General features: G+C 48.2%; 1 protein-coding gene across 1 annotated transcript in view; it reads right to left on the bottom strand.

Moving 5' to 3' along the window:
* Positions 1–8,847: 8,847 nt before the first annotated feature.
* Positions 8,848–15,960, bottom strand: part of TMEM57 (transmembrane protein 57) — a 41,747-nt gene continuing 34,634 nt past the window's right edge. The window contains exons 10-11 of the mRNA XM_004679385.2: positions 13,749–13,923; positions 8,848–9,308 (exon numbers count right to left, since the gene is read on the bottom strand). Coding sequence (XP_004679442.1) covers positions 9,106–9,308; positions 13,749–13,923 — 378 coding nt within the window. The 3' untranslated portion in view covers positions 8,848–9,105. The remainder of the gene's footprint in view (positions 9,309–13,748; positions 13,924–15,960) is intronic.

Raw genomic sequence — 15,960 nt, 5'->3', positions numbered from 1 at the left:
ATGTTGAGCACTTTAAAAATGTGGTCACATTGCAACCGTTTGGGTTACCATGGTGACCTCACTTTGAATTTGCTTCCCAGGGGGAGTTGGCAATAATTAATACAGCACTTAGTAATGGGGGAATATGGGGGAGCCTCAGAGTCCCCCTGGGGTCCACTGGCCCAAAGGAAGCCATCTCCTCATCCAGGGAGGATCCTGGGGTTTCCCAAGGAGGCAGGGAAAGGGAAAGGGACAGGGTACCCCCTGCCTGCCCACCCCTTCAGCAGCTCCACAGCCTGTCACCAGAGCTGGGTGAGACCCAGAACCTGTCAGAGACGGGGGGTTGGAAGCCAAAGCGAGTAAGGGACTCTGTGACGTCCCGCCTGCCACCACCCAGGCAGAGGGTGCCGCTCTCTGCTTTCTGAAGCTTTGGGTCTGGGCTCTGGCGTGGCCAACAGAGGGGAGCCCAGCTCTAAAATGCCTCTTTCCGCCTGCCTGGACACTAGCTTTGTCACACTTTGAGAGGAAAAAGCACTGCTCTTTTTTGGGTCCCAAGGAGGGAGGAAATGGGCTCAGTCATTGCTGAGTGGATTATAAGGTGCTGCAGTGTGTTGGGGACCCAGCTCTGAGGACCCTTAGGAGCTGGGGAGACTGGAGGAGGTTGTGAGGGAGCTCCAGGCAGGGCTGCAGCCTCTAACAGGGAGAAGTTCTCTGAGTGCGCAGTCTGCCTCCATGTTCCCCACCATCCTGCCCCCACCTCCACCCCGCCCCACCATTCCTCATTTCCACCCACTCTGGATCTTGCAGAAAAAGCAATAGAGAGAAAGACACTTAGTAGAAAGAAAGAAATTTCTTGCTGAATCTATTGTCCATCTTATTTTTTTCAAAAGGGGAAACAGGCTCAGAGAGGACTTGGAAAGGCCTGATGACCCCACAGCAGTAGGCAGGGTCAGTCCTACCCATGTCAGTCACCCTAGACTCAGCTGTCTCCCTGCCCCTCCCTTCCCCTTTGGGGCTGGGCTGAAGGCTTGGGAAGGTGTTAGTACTGACTCAGAGCTGGAGAGCAGAAAGTGTGAGGCCCTCCAGGAGGGCAGGAGATGGGGAGGGGGATCAATTTAGTCTGTGTGCTGGGAAGCTGGAGCTGATGCAGCTCAGGCAAAATCTGGGGCTACATCTACGGAAAATTTAAGCAAAGGGGTGAAGGAGAAGGGGAGAAAATGCTTTGGTACCTCTGATCAGATCTCAAAATTGAGCTGGCAGCCTTTCCTCGGTCTCAAAAACAAAGCTGAACTTTAGTAAGCTGCCACCAGGTGGCAGTATAATTTGACTGCGTATAACAACCATTAAACATTTTTATCACTCATTTTTCAAAAAAGATAAAAGTGGTAGCCTGCAACAGAGGGGTACCTAGGGACCCCAAACTGTTAAGGGGTGCATGCTCCAAATGTGTCCATCCATGCACCACACAAAGGCAAAGTAAGCATACTTAGTGTGAAAGATTTTGAATAGATTTGATACATAGAGAGGGAAAAGGGGCTTTAGAGAGACACAAGGATTTCAAATAATAGTTTCCCAATCCCCCCCCCCCCATTATCATCCTCCTGTGGACAAACATCCAGCCAGGAGGCTCGGCCTGAAGCCTGGCCACTGAGGTACAAGTCTAAGGTTAACTTCTGGCAAGGAACTACAAGACAGGGGCTGGGCAAGGCCCAAGGAGCTGGGACAGGAGAGGTTCAAAATTCAAAACATACCACATAATCCAACGTGAAGCCACGATGACGGCTGCCACTGTCTCTGCAAGAGGAGTGGCCTCCCGGTGTCTCTTCCCAGATCCTCCCCAAGGCAGGGCCTCCTCCCTTCATGCGCTCACTGTGCTCCTTCCCTGCTGCCCTCATGGCGTGCGGGGGTTTGCAGCCCTCTTCATCACAGAGTTGGGGGTGAAGTCTTAAACATCAAGGGCTGATGTATTCCTCTAACTAGATGACAAAAGGAACCCCTGGTTGAAAGGTGCCGGCCTCTCTGCAGGCTGCAGACGGGAGGAGCCAGGGTCCACTCCGCTTCCTGCCAGGCAAGGCTGCCTCTCCGAGCTTCAGTCCCCTCACCTGGGGGGCGCAGTGCGGACCCACCTGCCGGCACTGCCGGGGGCATAAGTGTGGCCCGGGCATGTGAGAAGCCCCGAGAGATTTTCTCTCTCTTTTTTTTATTTTAAAGATTTTTATTTATTTATTCATACAGAACTGGGGTACAGACCAGAGGTGCAGGGCGGTGAGAGGCTTCACCAGAGACAGAGTGGGGAGCAGAACAGGCAGATGGTCGAAGCACACTGCTGAGGGGAGCAGCGGGCAGGTCAAGAGAGGTCTGCCAGCCATGTGGGTCAGCTCCCGGGCGGGGACTGAACGTGCACTCGGGCGGCCACAGCTTGGCTTAGCTTTGCAGTGCAGCGCCAATCCGCTGTGCCACCAGGGAGGGCCCAGATTTTCTCTTCTTATGGCTCCCGGTGCAGAACATGAATGGGAAGAGTGTCTGAAGGTTTGCGTCAGACTCTCGGCTCACTCTTTCATCCAGAAAGCATATAATTCTGAGATACAGCCTTGAACAAAACAGGGCAAACCCTCTCCTGGTGGAGCGGACATTTCTGTCAGGAGAGACAGACCAAACAAAAATACGTAAGTAAAAATCGATGACAGCTGGAAATAAATGCCGAGAAGAATAGAGAAGAGGGATAAAGGCTATTTGTTAGTTGGTCAGGGAAGAGCTTGTTGACAAGGTAACACTGGGTAAAGATGAGAAGGAGGTGAGAGCGTGAATCAGACATTCTAAAAAGAGAAAACACAGTTGTCACAGCCAAGAGGAGCCTGAGGACACAAGACGGTCACTGGGAGGTGGGAGCCCAGCAAGGCCCCAGGAACAGAAAAAGGATAATAGGTAAGAATGGCAGGAACCACGCAAGGACTTCAGTTCACGTATCAATGAGAGTTCATTACCGAAACAAGCGTCCCACGCTAGCAACGGGTATGAGGTATGCAGGAACGCTGTCTGCTTCCAGCAATTCATCCCACACATTTCACAAAGCCAATTACAGGTTTCAAGAGAGGAACATTTACTGTGGATCACACAATAGGGGAGGGGTGGCGGCTGCGCTGAGGCACGCTCAAGAACGGCAGGGTCCCAGGTGGGCTAAGGGGGAGCAGGGGCGGGGTCCCAGGTGGGCTAAGGGGGAGCAGGGGCGGGGTCCCGGGTGGGCTAAGGGGGAGCAGGGGCGGCTGCCGGGGCTTTGTAACCAGGGTACCAAGGCCTCTAAGCACCCACCCACAGGGGCTCTACGTGGCCCCCTCCCCTCCAGAAGAAGTGCATCATGAGGGAAGAGACAAGGAGCAGGTTAACCCAACAACACAAAAGAGCCAAGTTCCAGACCCCTGTAACACTCTTAACCACTTTCTGAAAATCCGAAACTATCTGGCTGTGGTCAGGGAGCAGAGGGGGGGCACAGCCGCGTGGGGTTAGGGCGAGAACAGGAAGACAAGTGAGAAGTCCTGGTGGGGAGGACGGCGGGGAAGGCCCGAGGCGGCAGTGGAAGAGGTGAGAATCAGTCAAGTTCTGAGAATATTTTGCCACAAGCGCTGACCGGTTTTGTTAACAGATTAGATGTGGGGTACAAGACAAGAGCCTAGGAGGCCTGAGAGATGGCCGGAGCTGCTGTTGGCTGAAGAGGGAGACAGGCTGCGGGGTAAGTTAGGAACTCAGGTTCACCACATTGTCTGAGGTGCCGGGGGAGATCCCAGAGACGTGAGGAGGCCCCCGGGAGTACACGTCCAGAGTCCAGTTAGGCCTCAGCTGGAGATCATGAATGTGGGCATCATCCCCAGAGTAACAATTTACACCCAGCCCCGGGGAGGTGAGCTCATGCAGGGCAGGGAGGGTTTGCACACACGTTGGCTTCCTCTGTCCTTGGTCCCAGCCAAGCACCCTCACCCCCAGGTAGACACCTGCGCAGAACCAAGAAGCAGCCAGGGGCTGGGAGTAAGTTCCAGATGAAGAGGGGAGGCGAAATGGGGCAGTTCTTACCCAAGCTGCTCACCCCAAGTTCCCCCCCAGGGTGTTGTTTTGGCTTGCAATTATATTTTGAATGTTTTTTAAAAGCCCATTATTTTTAAAATGATAAACATTAAGTTTATTGTAGAAAATGCGGAATATAAAGTAGAAGAAAATGAAAACCATCTTAACTGCCCCTTGGGTTCTGCAAGTGGAGCATTCCAGGACGTTCTGGAAGGAAGTCCTGCCTCAGCGGCCGAGGGAGGCAGCCCTGAGACTCTCGTCCCGTTGAACAGAGCACTGTTTCTCGGGAGCCGGGACCTTCAACACCTTTAAAAGCCTGGTCCGTCAAGAAGGGTACCTGTCAGACTCTGAGAATCTGTATTTTAATTCTCCTTCCTAATATTTCATAACAAGAGTTACAAGTAGAAATCTTTAGGTCTGAAGAACTGTGCTGTCCAGAGGAGCTGGACGTGAAGCGAGGCCTCTGCTTCAAGTCTTAGGTGCCCTCTGGTGGCAGCAGGAGGGGATGGCTTCAGGCAGGGCTGGCCCCAGGTGGCTCAGCAGTGGTTCTCAAAGAGGGCTCCCAGGCTCTCCCAAGAACTTGTTAGAAATGCAATCTTTCAGGCCCTACCACAGACTTTCTGAATCAGAAATTGAGAAATGAGGAAGGCAGCAATTTGTATAGTGAATCATATGAGATGATAGATGCTGGCGCTTGAGAACCACCGTTCGGGGTAAGTGTGGGCCCGGCATTAAATAATGTGTCAGTGAACACAGGTCTCTGGAGAAAACACTGACAAAAATCCAATCTGGGCACAGAGGGAAGTAAGTGGTGAAGAACTGGAAGTGCCAGGTGCTGGCCAGACACCACATGGGGTGCCTGCCCACGCTGCCCCACCTTTTCAGTCCTCGGGGGGCCTGGCGGCTGCAGAGCAGACAAAGAAGCCTGAGCAAACTGACTCCTGGAGTGAACCAGTCCGGGCATTGGGGCAGTCACACACCACATGCGTATGAAACCCGGGATGCTGGGGACGGCGCCCAGAACCCCAGGGATGTGGGACCTGGCCCTCAGGCAAGGCCAGAGGAATGCAAAGCAAATATGGCGGCTGGAATAAACACAAAGCTCAAGGCAGGCAGGAAGAAGGAAGTCTGGCTCTGTGTCAGGTGCTGGGAGAGCCTTGACCTTCACTTACCCAGACACCTGGCACGAGGAAACGCTTTCTAATTCGATTACTGTCGGAATGAAAAATCCCCAGAAGATGCAGCAGCAGTGGGTAGACACACGGGGACAGGAGCCGAGGGCACCCACTGGGGGAAGGACGGATGGGCCAGCCGTGGCCCTGCAGGGGGGAGGCTTCCCCGACAGGGATTGTTCTGGGCACCCAGCTGTGTAGGCGTCTTTGCACCTGGCCAAGTCAAGCAGGAGTTTGTAGAGAAAAATCTGACAAGAAAAAGGCTCCAGCAGAACACAGACAGGCAGATGGAAGATGTCAGGGTAGATGTGCTTCACACTTCCGCCTCTCCCTGGAACGGCTGTTTACGCTGCCGTCCTCACAACACACAGAGATGCTTGGAGTTTAGGACACAGCACTTCAAGTGATACCTCACCTATTCATTGACCTATTAAGGAACCTTGAGCACTTGGGCATGGCAGTCATTGCTCTAGGCTCTGGGGTTACAGCAGTCCATAAGCTGAGGAGACCACCTGCCCTCAGGGAGCTCACCTTCTAACAGGGGCAGACTGAAAACAGCAGGCAGGTAAAGCCTGTTCCTCACCTATGTCCAAATTTACAAAATCTGAGTGTTGACTTTTTCTGAACTAGCAGAGCAGTGAGCTTATTTAGCCTTGAGGTGGGAAAGTCAGTCAGGTTGAGGTGTCTGGGAAAAGAGGCTTCCCAGCGGCCCTGCTGCTGGCCTGCAGACCTGGGATGCCCTTTTGAGCAGACAGGAGTGGGGCTGCGGGGCTGGAGCGCCCCCCAGGAATAGGAATTCCTGGCTGCTTCAGGACATCCATGGGGCCCACACCTCGCAGGCTGTTTGTTGTTGAGCCACCTTGTTCCCGTAGCAACTTCTCCAGTGGGGAGTGCTTCAAGGAATGATACTCCTTAAAAGAGGACACAGCCCTCACCCCAGAAAGGTTAAGGGACGTCACAGAAGTGGGGGAGCAGGCAGCAGCCTCTGGTCTCTGCCTGGAAGGCTTGTCTGGGCCGCCACACTACACGAGGCCGAGGCCACGGAGTCCGGGAGGGGCTGCCCTTAGCCAAGTGCGGCCAGGCCTGTGAAGCAGCCGAGTTGCAGAAAGCCAGCACTTACAGGTCTCCAAGTTCCCTGCATCTAGCTGGGCCTCCTAACTGTGACCTCCCTGACAACAGCTGACTGGGGGAACTTGAGTTGGCAGTTTTCAGTCTGTCTCCAGCTCCCTCTGGTGTATGCACTTTGCAAGAAGCAATGTGATCCACAAGTAGGAAATGACACCCCGGTGTGTGGCCAGTTAAAACAGCCAGGAGTGGGATGGTGGGACAGCTCCCTTCCTTCAGGCCGAGAGTCATGAGAAACCTTCATTCTCAGCTTCTAAGAACTCTTGGAACAGAGAGTCTGGTGGGGAGATGTCAACAGAGGTGGTTCTGCCCGTCAAAACTCTCAGCTCTCTCTTCGTGTAAATATGTAACCTTCCAGAATGGCCAATGCTGCTTCATGGAGTCCTAAACGATAATGTCCTAAGACGTGGACCCATTCGCTGCTGAGGCCGAACAGCAAAGATAACAACTGGAGAGTTCCTTGGTGGAGAATATGCCAAGGAGAATGCTGGAGGCAGACACATTCCTCCAGGGGTGGCCACGCTGGGGTGTCCCCAGGGACTCCGCTCTGGGTGAGTTTGTCTGCAAAAGCCTCAACAGTCGAGACTCAGGACGGCTACCGAGCAACCTGCACCGGGCTGAGGTGCCAAGAGGAGAATTTTCCAAAACTCGAGCCAAGATCAATATAACAATGGCCAAGAGAGGGAAACAAGAGCCAAGCAAGGCAGCTGGTTCTCAGAAGATGAAAATAGGCAGAGCCTCTAGTCACAGGGGCAGGGGTGGCGGCCCCCCTGGAATTCCGTGCGGGACCATAGCAGACAGGAAGCCCACAGGTTACCGAGTGGCCCGCCAAGGTTATGGAAAATGGAAGTCCGCTTTCAAGGTCTCCCAACAACTATCCTCCCACCCCACCTCCGACTTTTAGGAAAGGAGGGTTGTACCAGAAATTGGTCAGCCTTGCTCAGGCGGCTCCCGCTTACGGCACGGCTGCTTGGCGGGGCGCTGAGGCGGGGGGACCAGCGCCTCCCCGAAGGCCATGCTGCTTTGTTGTGCCCTCCTGGAGAGTTAAAAAGGCAGAAAACTAGTTTTATCTGTAAGAAAATGTTTATTCTTTTCAACCCCACAGGAAAAAAAAAAAAGAAAAGAAAAAAGAAGAATGCAGCCAAGACCAAGTATTTAACGAAAATAGTGTCCCAAAAGGCAGCAGAATGGGGGAACCTTAACACAAAGTCAGTGACAATAGTCCATGTTTTTGCACAAAGATGAAAAAAACCTGTGACAATTCTGAGTAACACTTTCATGGTGACAGTTACACAAGATGATTCAAAAATGCAAAATGGCAGCAACATGCACACCTGGCTAAAGCTAGAAGTTTTTTTTATCCCAACATAAGATCTGTGATTAAAAGGATGATTCTTTTTTGATACTTCTATTTTACTGACTTGCTTGTCCTACTTCATTTGCTTTAAACGAGACATACATGCCAATTAACAGGAAATTTAGGAAGAACTGTGTCCTTCCAGCATCCATGGCAAGGAAGCAAAACCAATCTACTTGGTTTCTCTGTTTTCCTAGTTTCCAAATACAATTTTGCTTTGTCCCTCCCTCTCCCAGCCCCTCCCCCCACCCCAATTCTTAAACACTTCCAAAAGTTGCCAGTGCAAACACTTTTCTACCAATGTATAATATACACTTGGAACTGAAATCTTTGTGTGGAGTTTTGAGCTTAAACTCTTAAAAAACTCTCCTTGGCACAAGAGCTGAGGAATAGTCAAGTTTCTTTTAAATAGTCAAACACAAGATGATGAAGAGTGAAAAGCAGAGTTAAATGAAAATGTATTAAAAAAAAAAAAAAGCAAAACCTAGAACTGCAGCTTTTATTCGCCATCGTAACAGTCTCTCGTACACAAACACCGCCCAGCAACCCTCCCCACAAGCACCCCCAGACGAGTCCAGACACTGTGGTGTTTCTATGGGGGAAGCAGGTGTAGCTATGGGCTCACCCACAGCCCAGCCACCTGCCAGTTTTACAGCAGGATCCACAGTGAGCTGGATACAGACAGAAGAAAGATGACGGTAAAGGGGGAAAATAGTTTAAAACTGTCAAGTTTCCTCTTGAAATGTCTCCTCCCAAGGCACTGTGAAAAAGACCGCTGAGAGCAGTTTCCAGGACTAAACTCACCGATGGGAATTTCAAATGTTCTCACAGCTGGGCCCTCACCTGCGTCTCTCCCCTCCGCTTAAATGACACCCCTTGACTGTGTTTGGCCCTTGAAGGGGAAATCAATTTTTGTTTTCTGTAATATCAGTAATTGTCTTGAGTGCAGCTATAAAGTCTAAGCTGCATTAGGTTATTTAGCCCGTTCACCTTAAAAACTAAAGGTTTTCATTATCATCCATGTGAATCCAAGGTGCAGGTTTTGCTTGCTTATTTAAGAACAAAACAGGACAAAAATAAAAGGGTTGGGAGAAGCAAAACCTGCTTTTTTTTTCCTTCAAGAGGAAACTAAGAATACATAAAAGGCAAAACTGGCTCCTGGAAACCCAAGAATGGTTTAATGTATTGGCCGAGAAAAATAAACCGCAAAGTTCTGTGAGGTCTTCTAAAAATTTACAAGAAAAACGGATGGGCAGTTCTAGTCAGACTTGGATGTTATCTTCCCCCCTTTTTAAAAACGACAACATATACAGTCTCACAAAATACAATATAAACTTTTTTTATCCTGACTGCCAGAAACGCTCCTTTGTGATGCCTTCGGGTAACCCACGGTTGGGCAGAACACACAGCTGGTCTTCATTTCTTCAGGGGTTGGTAAACAGAGGCATTGGGGTCAAGTCCAGAGGGGCTGGTCTCCACAAATTTGGACGAGTAGTGGGGGGACACGGGGCTCAGGGGGCTGGGGGCAGCACTGTATGTTATGCTGGGCATGACGGCCATGACTTCCGCTATCTTCTGTTTTAGGTCCTTGATTTCCTGGTCTTTCTGAAGAATTTGTCCTGGAAGATCAAAGACCCACCGTTAGTTGGGGGGGGGGGGGGGGGGGCACAATGCCTTCCTGGGTCAGGCCAAGTGGACTGGATTCAAGGTAAACAACTCCAGCTTTGATGGTTTGTAAGGGAGCAAACTTTTCCTGTAAAGGCCCAAATAGTAAATATTTCAAGCATTGTGAGCTACATACTGTTTTTAAATTTTTTTGAAACCATAAAAAACATTGAAACAGTTCTTAGCCCAGAGGGATACAAGAACAGGTAGTGGGCCATAGTTTACCGGTACAAAGAGGTTCGGGTTATGCAGTTGTGACTAAGCAGAGACCAGTGCCCAGGAGCCACGTCTTCAGCATGCGGTCCTGTGGTGGCCTAAGAGGGTCTGAACTTAAACCACAGCTCCACTTCTTGCGATGGAACATTCCGTGGAGAATGGACCATCTCGAGTGTCAAACCAAGAACACAAAACAACCAAGACCTCAGAATCAGTTGTGGGAAAATACTCTACTCCTAGGTTGTCTTATAAAAAAAAAGGGCTCTGTGGCTGCTGTGCTGGGGTGTCCATGTGACTCGGGTGCCCCCCTTTGTGTGCACTTGGTTGGGCTTTCACGACATCCCCAACTCAGCACAAGCACACCCTCTCACCAGGCTTAGTTACTTGATCGCCTGTCACTCGGCTGCTTCCTTTCTGCATCGCTACCTCCTCACAAGGCTTTCCCGGGTACCTGCCTCTCAACTGGATCCTCCCACACAAATCCTAGATGCTCAACATACTTTCCTTTAAAACCTACTTTCCAACAGAGCGCTCCTTTCTGTCGTTTGAGTCTTTGTAATCATAATTACAGTAGTTAGTTAGTAAACATCGCTAACTTGTTTACTTCTCACAAGAACCTGTTGAGGTGGGAGTTATTCCCATCCTCCACTTCACAGATGAGGAAGCTGATTCAGAGGCTGAATGGCAGACGGGGCAGGAGTCAGATCTCCGCTGCCTACCACACTCTGTCTCCTCTAAGAACTCACTCACTCGGGTGATGAGTTGTGGCATCACCTCTCCACTGGGCCAGGAGGTCCTTGAGGACTGAGTGCACGTGTCTAGCTCTTTTCAGTGCTCTGACCCTAACGCCCAGCCCAAGACAACTGAGCAGCTGCAATCCTGTCCATGTAATCTCCATGTTGCTTTGAAGTTTCCCAGTCTACTAGGGGAAAAACACTAGGAGAAGCCCTTTAGAAACCAAAATGTTAACAAAGAAAGAGGTGCATTTGAGCGGCACCAATTTTGAATCCAACAGAGGATGGCAACAGACCCTAAGAGAGCTTGGTAGCCTATTTTTAAAAAGGATATAGTAGAGGCCCTCCCTGGTGGCGCAGCGGGTTAAAGCACAGCACTAAGAAGCTAAAGCCACTTCTGCAAGAGTTCGATCCCCGCCTTCCCCGGAGGTGACCCCATGGCACAGCAGACCTCTCCTGACCGCCCGCTGCTCCCCTCAGCAGTGTACTTTGTTGACCTGCCTGTTCTGCTCCCCACTCTGTCTCTGGTGAAGCCTCTCACCGCCCCTGAGCCTCTGGCCTGTACCCCAGTTCTGTATGTACAAATAAACAAATCTTTAAAAAAAAAAAAAGGATATAGCAGAGATGAAGAGATGAAAGATATTATGGAATCAGGATAAATCAAATGACAGAAGTAGGAAGGAGAAATGCAGCAATAGGTTCTGATTTGAATGACAAAGCTGGGTTCTTATAGCCAGAGGAGAGCAGGGGAAGGCAGCACAAAGAGGATCAGGAAGAAGGTGAGCCTGCAAGCCCCTCAGCTTTGGTAAGCACTAGGAGTCCTCCCTCCCTCGATGAATGGAATACCTAATGGCTTCTGCTGTACAAGCTACTTTTTCCACCCGGATTTAAACTTGACTTCTCTCATCAGAAGCATGCAAGTATTCAGGGCTTTGGAAAAGGCAGTTCTCTCTCCTCCTTTGTTGGTTTGCAAATTCCTGGGCTGACAGTGGGCACAGTTGGTGCAGGGAAGCCAAGCTCCCTTGGTTAGTCTGAGAGCTGATGCTGCTTCCTCCGGGGAGAGCCTCTTCCAAGTTCGCAAACCCAGTTCTCAGGGAGCTGAGTCAGGCAGGCAAAAGGACCAGTGCATGTGCGCTCAGAAGTTCACTTTACACCAGGGCTCTCCCAGGCCGCCTTTAGAAGTGCCTCCCCTGGGTGCACACATTAACACACCCAATTCACAACGTCCTCCTCTTCCTGCTCCACCACCTGGGCCATCACAAGTGTCGCCACAGCTTCACCAACGTCCTACAACTTCTATACCCAACTCTCAGCCCCCCAGAGGCTTTGGATTTCTCTCTAGAATTTAAGCCCCAAATTTCCACTGACGTATGATGATGGTTCACCTATGTATGTGGGAAGCAACGCCAAATCAAAATGTACTAAAGCAAACTCATACCCTCTCTTCTCTTAAATGTGTTCTGCACTGCTTCCTCAGTTCCCAGGCCCTCCACACCTCTTCCCCCACCTCCCCATCCCTGTCTGCACCATCCACTTCCACAGATTTCATCATCTCTTACAGAGAAGGTGGTAGAAGTGTCCTAACTGGCCTCTCTGAATTCACTCAGGCTTGCTTACCTTTCAAATCCATCCTGTGCACCACGACTAGACAGACTTCCAAAATAAAGGCCACAATGCCTCACCCCCTTTCTCTAAAAATCTGGAGGATACCTTCTCTTGTACAACTTCACTCATGCTCCTCCTACTCTCCCATGTTCCCCAGCTTGAGGCCACAGGACCCTTCACTGCACATTTCCAGCACTTTCTTTGCTTCACTGTTGACTGTAACAATGTCCTTTCCCTGCCATTCTCAGAATTCATCTTCCAAAGCCCACACAATGCGTCTTCCTTCCTGAAGCCATCCCTGGTTTCTCCTCTGGCCTTTCAAGTCCTCACCTTTAGCTATGGTAGCAGGCCTGTCTGCTCGGCTGGCCTGTGCAGCAAGTCTCACAGTATGGTAACAGGTTGAAATTATTTTAATGATAATACTAGGCCTTATTTGCTTTCTTTACTTACATTCCCTCATAAACATACGTGAAACTACAACAGACAATGCAGAAGCAGAGAGCTGAAATACCTTCCATAAGCTAGAAATTTAAAAAACTTGCAAAATGCAAAATAATGCTGCTTCTCTCACTAATTTTTTTTACTTTTCATGAAATATGCATTATTTATAGTAACACTGATTATTATTATTTTAAAATGAATAAATGTGTTTTAATTTCTAGTAGGTAAATACTGATAGATATAATCTACTTGAAAATGAGATACTCAGTAATTCCAAGAGTGTAAAAGGGACTTTAGGACTGAAAACCTCGAGCACCACTGCCGTACTGGATCCCCACTGAGCTGTCCCTGTCTCCCCGTGGTCATCTGTCTCCCGGTAGCCTCCAGAATGTTCGCACAGATGAAGTGTGAATGCTCTGAAAGTACCTGGTCAAATGTTCCTCTTCCTACCACGTCAACTCTCTGGAAACTCTTCTCAGTAATCCATTGGTGGTTATTCAATTTCCTCAAAAAAAAGCTAAACTTCTTTTCATTAGGTCATGTTTAATCTCTGTTAGAAGCCTTCCAGAGCTGCCACATCACTCACAGTAAACACCAAAAGTTCTTCCCATGGGGCCAAGGTCTGGCAGAATGTGGCTGCTGCTGCGCTGACCCTGGCTCCCCCCATTCCTAAGACTAGCCCATTGGCCACCACACATGCTCCCTCTCCCCAAACTGCTTCCTTCCGGAAATTTAAATGGCCCAGCACTCTGTCCCTCTCAGTCTCTGCTCAAATGCTACTCATTCAAAGGATCATCTCTGACCACCATCATGTCAACCTAGCAGCCCCACAGGGATGCCCACGTGTCTGGCACGGTAAATATTTGCTGAGGGAGTAACTTTTCTGCCATCACTCCTCATCTGCAACCTCCACTCCAGGTAAGCAGAGCTCAAGCTGTTTCCTTTGTTTACGTCCTCAGCCCACGACACTGCTCTCCCCTGGGCTAGGCCTTGCCCATCCTCCCAGACCCAGCTCACAGAGCAGCACTCTTGAGAAAGGGCCCCTTCTAACGCCCCAGTCCGGTTCAGTCCCTGCTTCTCTGTGCCCCACAGCCCCCGTCCACACTGCTGCACCAGTGCCTTTAGGGTCTCTATATCAATTATCTGGAGGGCCTTGAGCACAGAAATTCACACTCTTCTCTATGTGCCCTGCACTTGGCACACTCCCACCTCAGTGTGCGTACAGCACGAAATAAGGTGACAATTCCCAGACGTCAATGGTGGACACTTATCAAATCATTTGACGAGAAAACCAATGACTTCCGTTCCGAAGCTAAGGGAGCAGAGAAGGAAGCTCTGCTCTCTGTGTCTCTGCGTGTTCTCAGCCACATTCCGCACCTGGAGCCCACTGTCTCCTACCTTGGGCAATCTCGAGCTGTCGCTTTGCGTCCCCCAGCGCAGAGAACAGGTCCAGCTTGATTCTTGTCTCTGCACTCAGGCTGTTCTCCAGGTGCTGTGTTTTATCTTGCATGGCTGAGAGGGCTGACATTAACACCTCCGTGTCCTTCTCGTTTTCCTTATACTTCCGAAGTTCCTATCAATATCATTAAGGCAGCAATGTTACAAGGTAGTTTTGGAATCAGGATCTACAAACCTGCAATCACAAATTAAATCCCAATATCAACTTGGCCATAAAACACAAAATCCTGGTGTTTCTTAGGTACAGACCTTATCACTTAAGGGTATAAAAATCACATGGCGAGGTGTACATACAAAAACCTCTGTATGTATACGTGGCAGATGAACCGAGGTTTCTTCAGTTGCTTCTTGACAACAATGGATTCATATCTCCAAATAAAATACTTCCTTACGAGACTAATTCAGAAGCACAGGAACTTTTTTGCTTGCTGACAACTGTAAATGTTACTGTAATGCTACAGTCAAATTTGCCAAAATTCTACTGCACTAAAAAAATGTATTATTTTTTATTATTAATTACTTTGACAGGGCATAGTGCAGAATAAGCCCACTTATACCAGTTGATAGTATAACCAATAAATAGGAATATATAAGGATACTTGAGTGCTTTTTTTAAAGGAAGAAATGCAATTATCAGAGAATGTAGAAATACATCTGAGTTCAAAGACGAAAATGAAAATCATTCAAAAAACTCCCAGACTATGAAAATTTTGGTGTGTTATCCTTTAGTGTTTTTTAAGTGATGATGTATTTTTTAGTGTAATTGAAATCATACTATGTTCAACTTTAGTTTTTGAAAATTTACAAAATTTCAATTTTTCTTTAAAATATATGCTTTTTAGTGGAGATATCTATATTTACATCTATCTATTTAAATTACTAAAGAAATCCCCCATTAAGACTCTTTCCTTTTTTTTTTTGCACTGATATACCGATATGATGAACATCTTTGTATGTCAGTCATTGATAAGATTTGAAAATATTAACCTTGGGCTGGAACACTAAAAAAGGTAAACACTTTAATACATGTCCTTTTCCTTTTCCAGAAATTTATACTTCCACCAGCAATGTATGAAGCCAATTTCATCAAATCAAATAGACTATATCATTACTGTTTTGTTGTTTCACAGGAGATAAACGACATTTAATTTTAGTCTATATGTCTTTGGTGACTGATGAAGATACATTTTATTCTTATCAGTCATTTATATTTCTTCTGTGAATTATTTGTTCATATCCCTTGTCTATTTTTCTAGGTATCTGAGTTTTTCTTAAAAACTGTATGAGCTATTTATCTATCAAGAGTATTAATTCCTTATTTATAACATTTGTTGCAATATCTGTATCCTTTCCAAATGAAATTTTTCATTTCCTTTTACTTTGTGATTTCTCACATTGTTTTTATTTAGAAATTCTTCCCATTTCAGTATCAAATTCTACATTTTCACATGGTTTTAAGAAAGGTTTTTTTTTCCTGCATTCAACTTTTCATATAAAATTTTGTTTGCTGTGGTGCTGGATAAGCATTTAATTTTGTTTTCTTATCTCTGGTTACTGAGCTATCCCAAAGCCTTTTCACTGACCACTGCTCCCTGCTGCCTGCCGGTTAACCTGCCACTGATTTACCAGTTCCACATGATTCCAGTTACTGTAACGTGAAAATATATGAATTAGGTTTTAAAGTCCTTTGAGGCGCCAACGTGAACACTGGCTTACATATATCCAGTCTGAACCTGCCTGTCACTCTGCACTGGCAGCTCTCCTCATGCCACACTGCTCAGAACTGCAACCTACAAGGCTCCGAAGGACCCAAAGGGTCACTTCCCTGGTGATGAACACAGGGTTAGGGCTAAGAAGAGGTGTTATGTAAGTTCAAAGGACACTAATCTGGTCTGCACCCTAAAAATTGAAGTGAATTCATGGTAAAATCAAATTCTGGTATAAAACATGTCAAGGGACCACCAATATTTCTGACTTATGCTTGAACCCAGCTAAATTAAATATAACTTGAAATGAAGTGGGTAAGATCAGTGTTTCAAATCATTTTGCCACATACAGACTTTCTGTACAATGGATCGGCCTGTACCCAACGTTGCAGCATACGGCACAAACCTAGTGCAGAAGGGGAATCCAAACACAAGAAAGTCTTTTG

Source organism: Condylura cristata, unplaced genomic scaffold (genome assembly GCF_000260355.1).
Source record: "Condylura cristata isolate star-nosed mole 26May11 unplaced genomic scaffold, ConCri1.0 scaffold00008, whole genome shotgun sequence".
Lineage (NCBI taxonomy): Eukaryota > Metazoa > Chordata > Mammalia > Eulipotyphla > Talpidae > Condylura > Condylura cristata.
The sequence above is the reverse complement of the archived record's forward strand: the minus strand, read 5'-3'. Positions and strand labels throughout refer to the sequence as shown.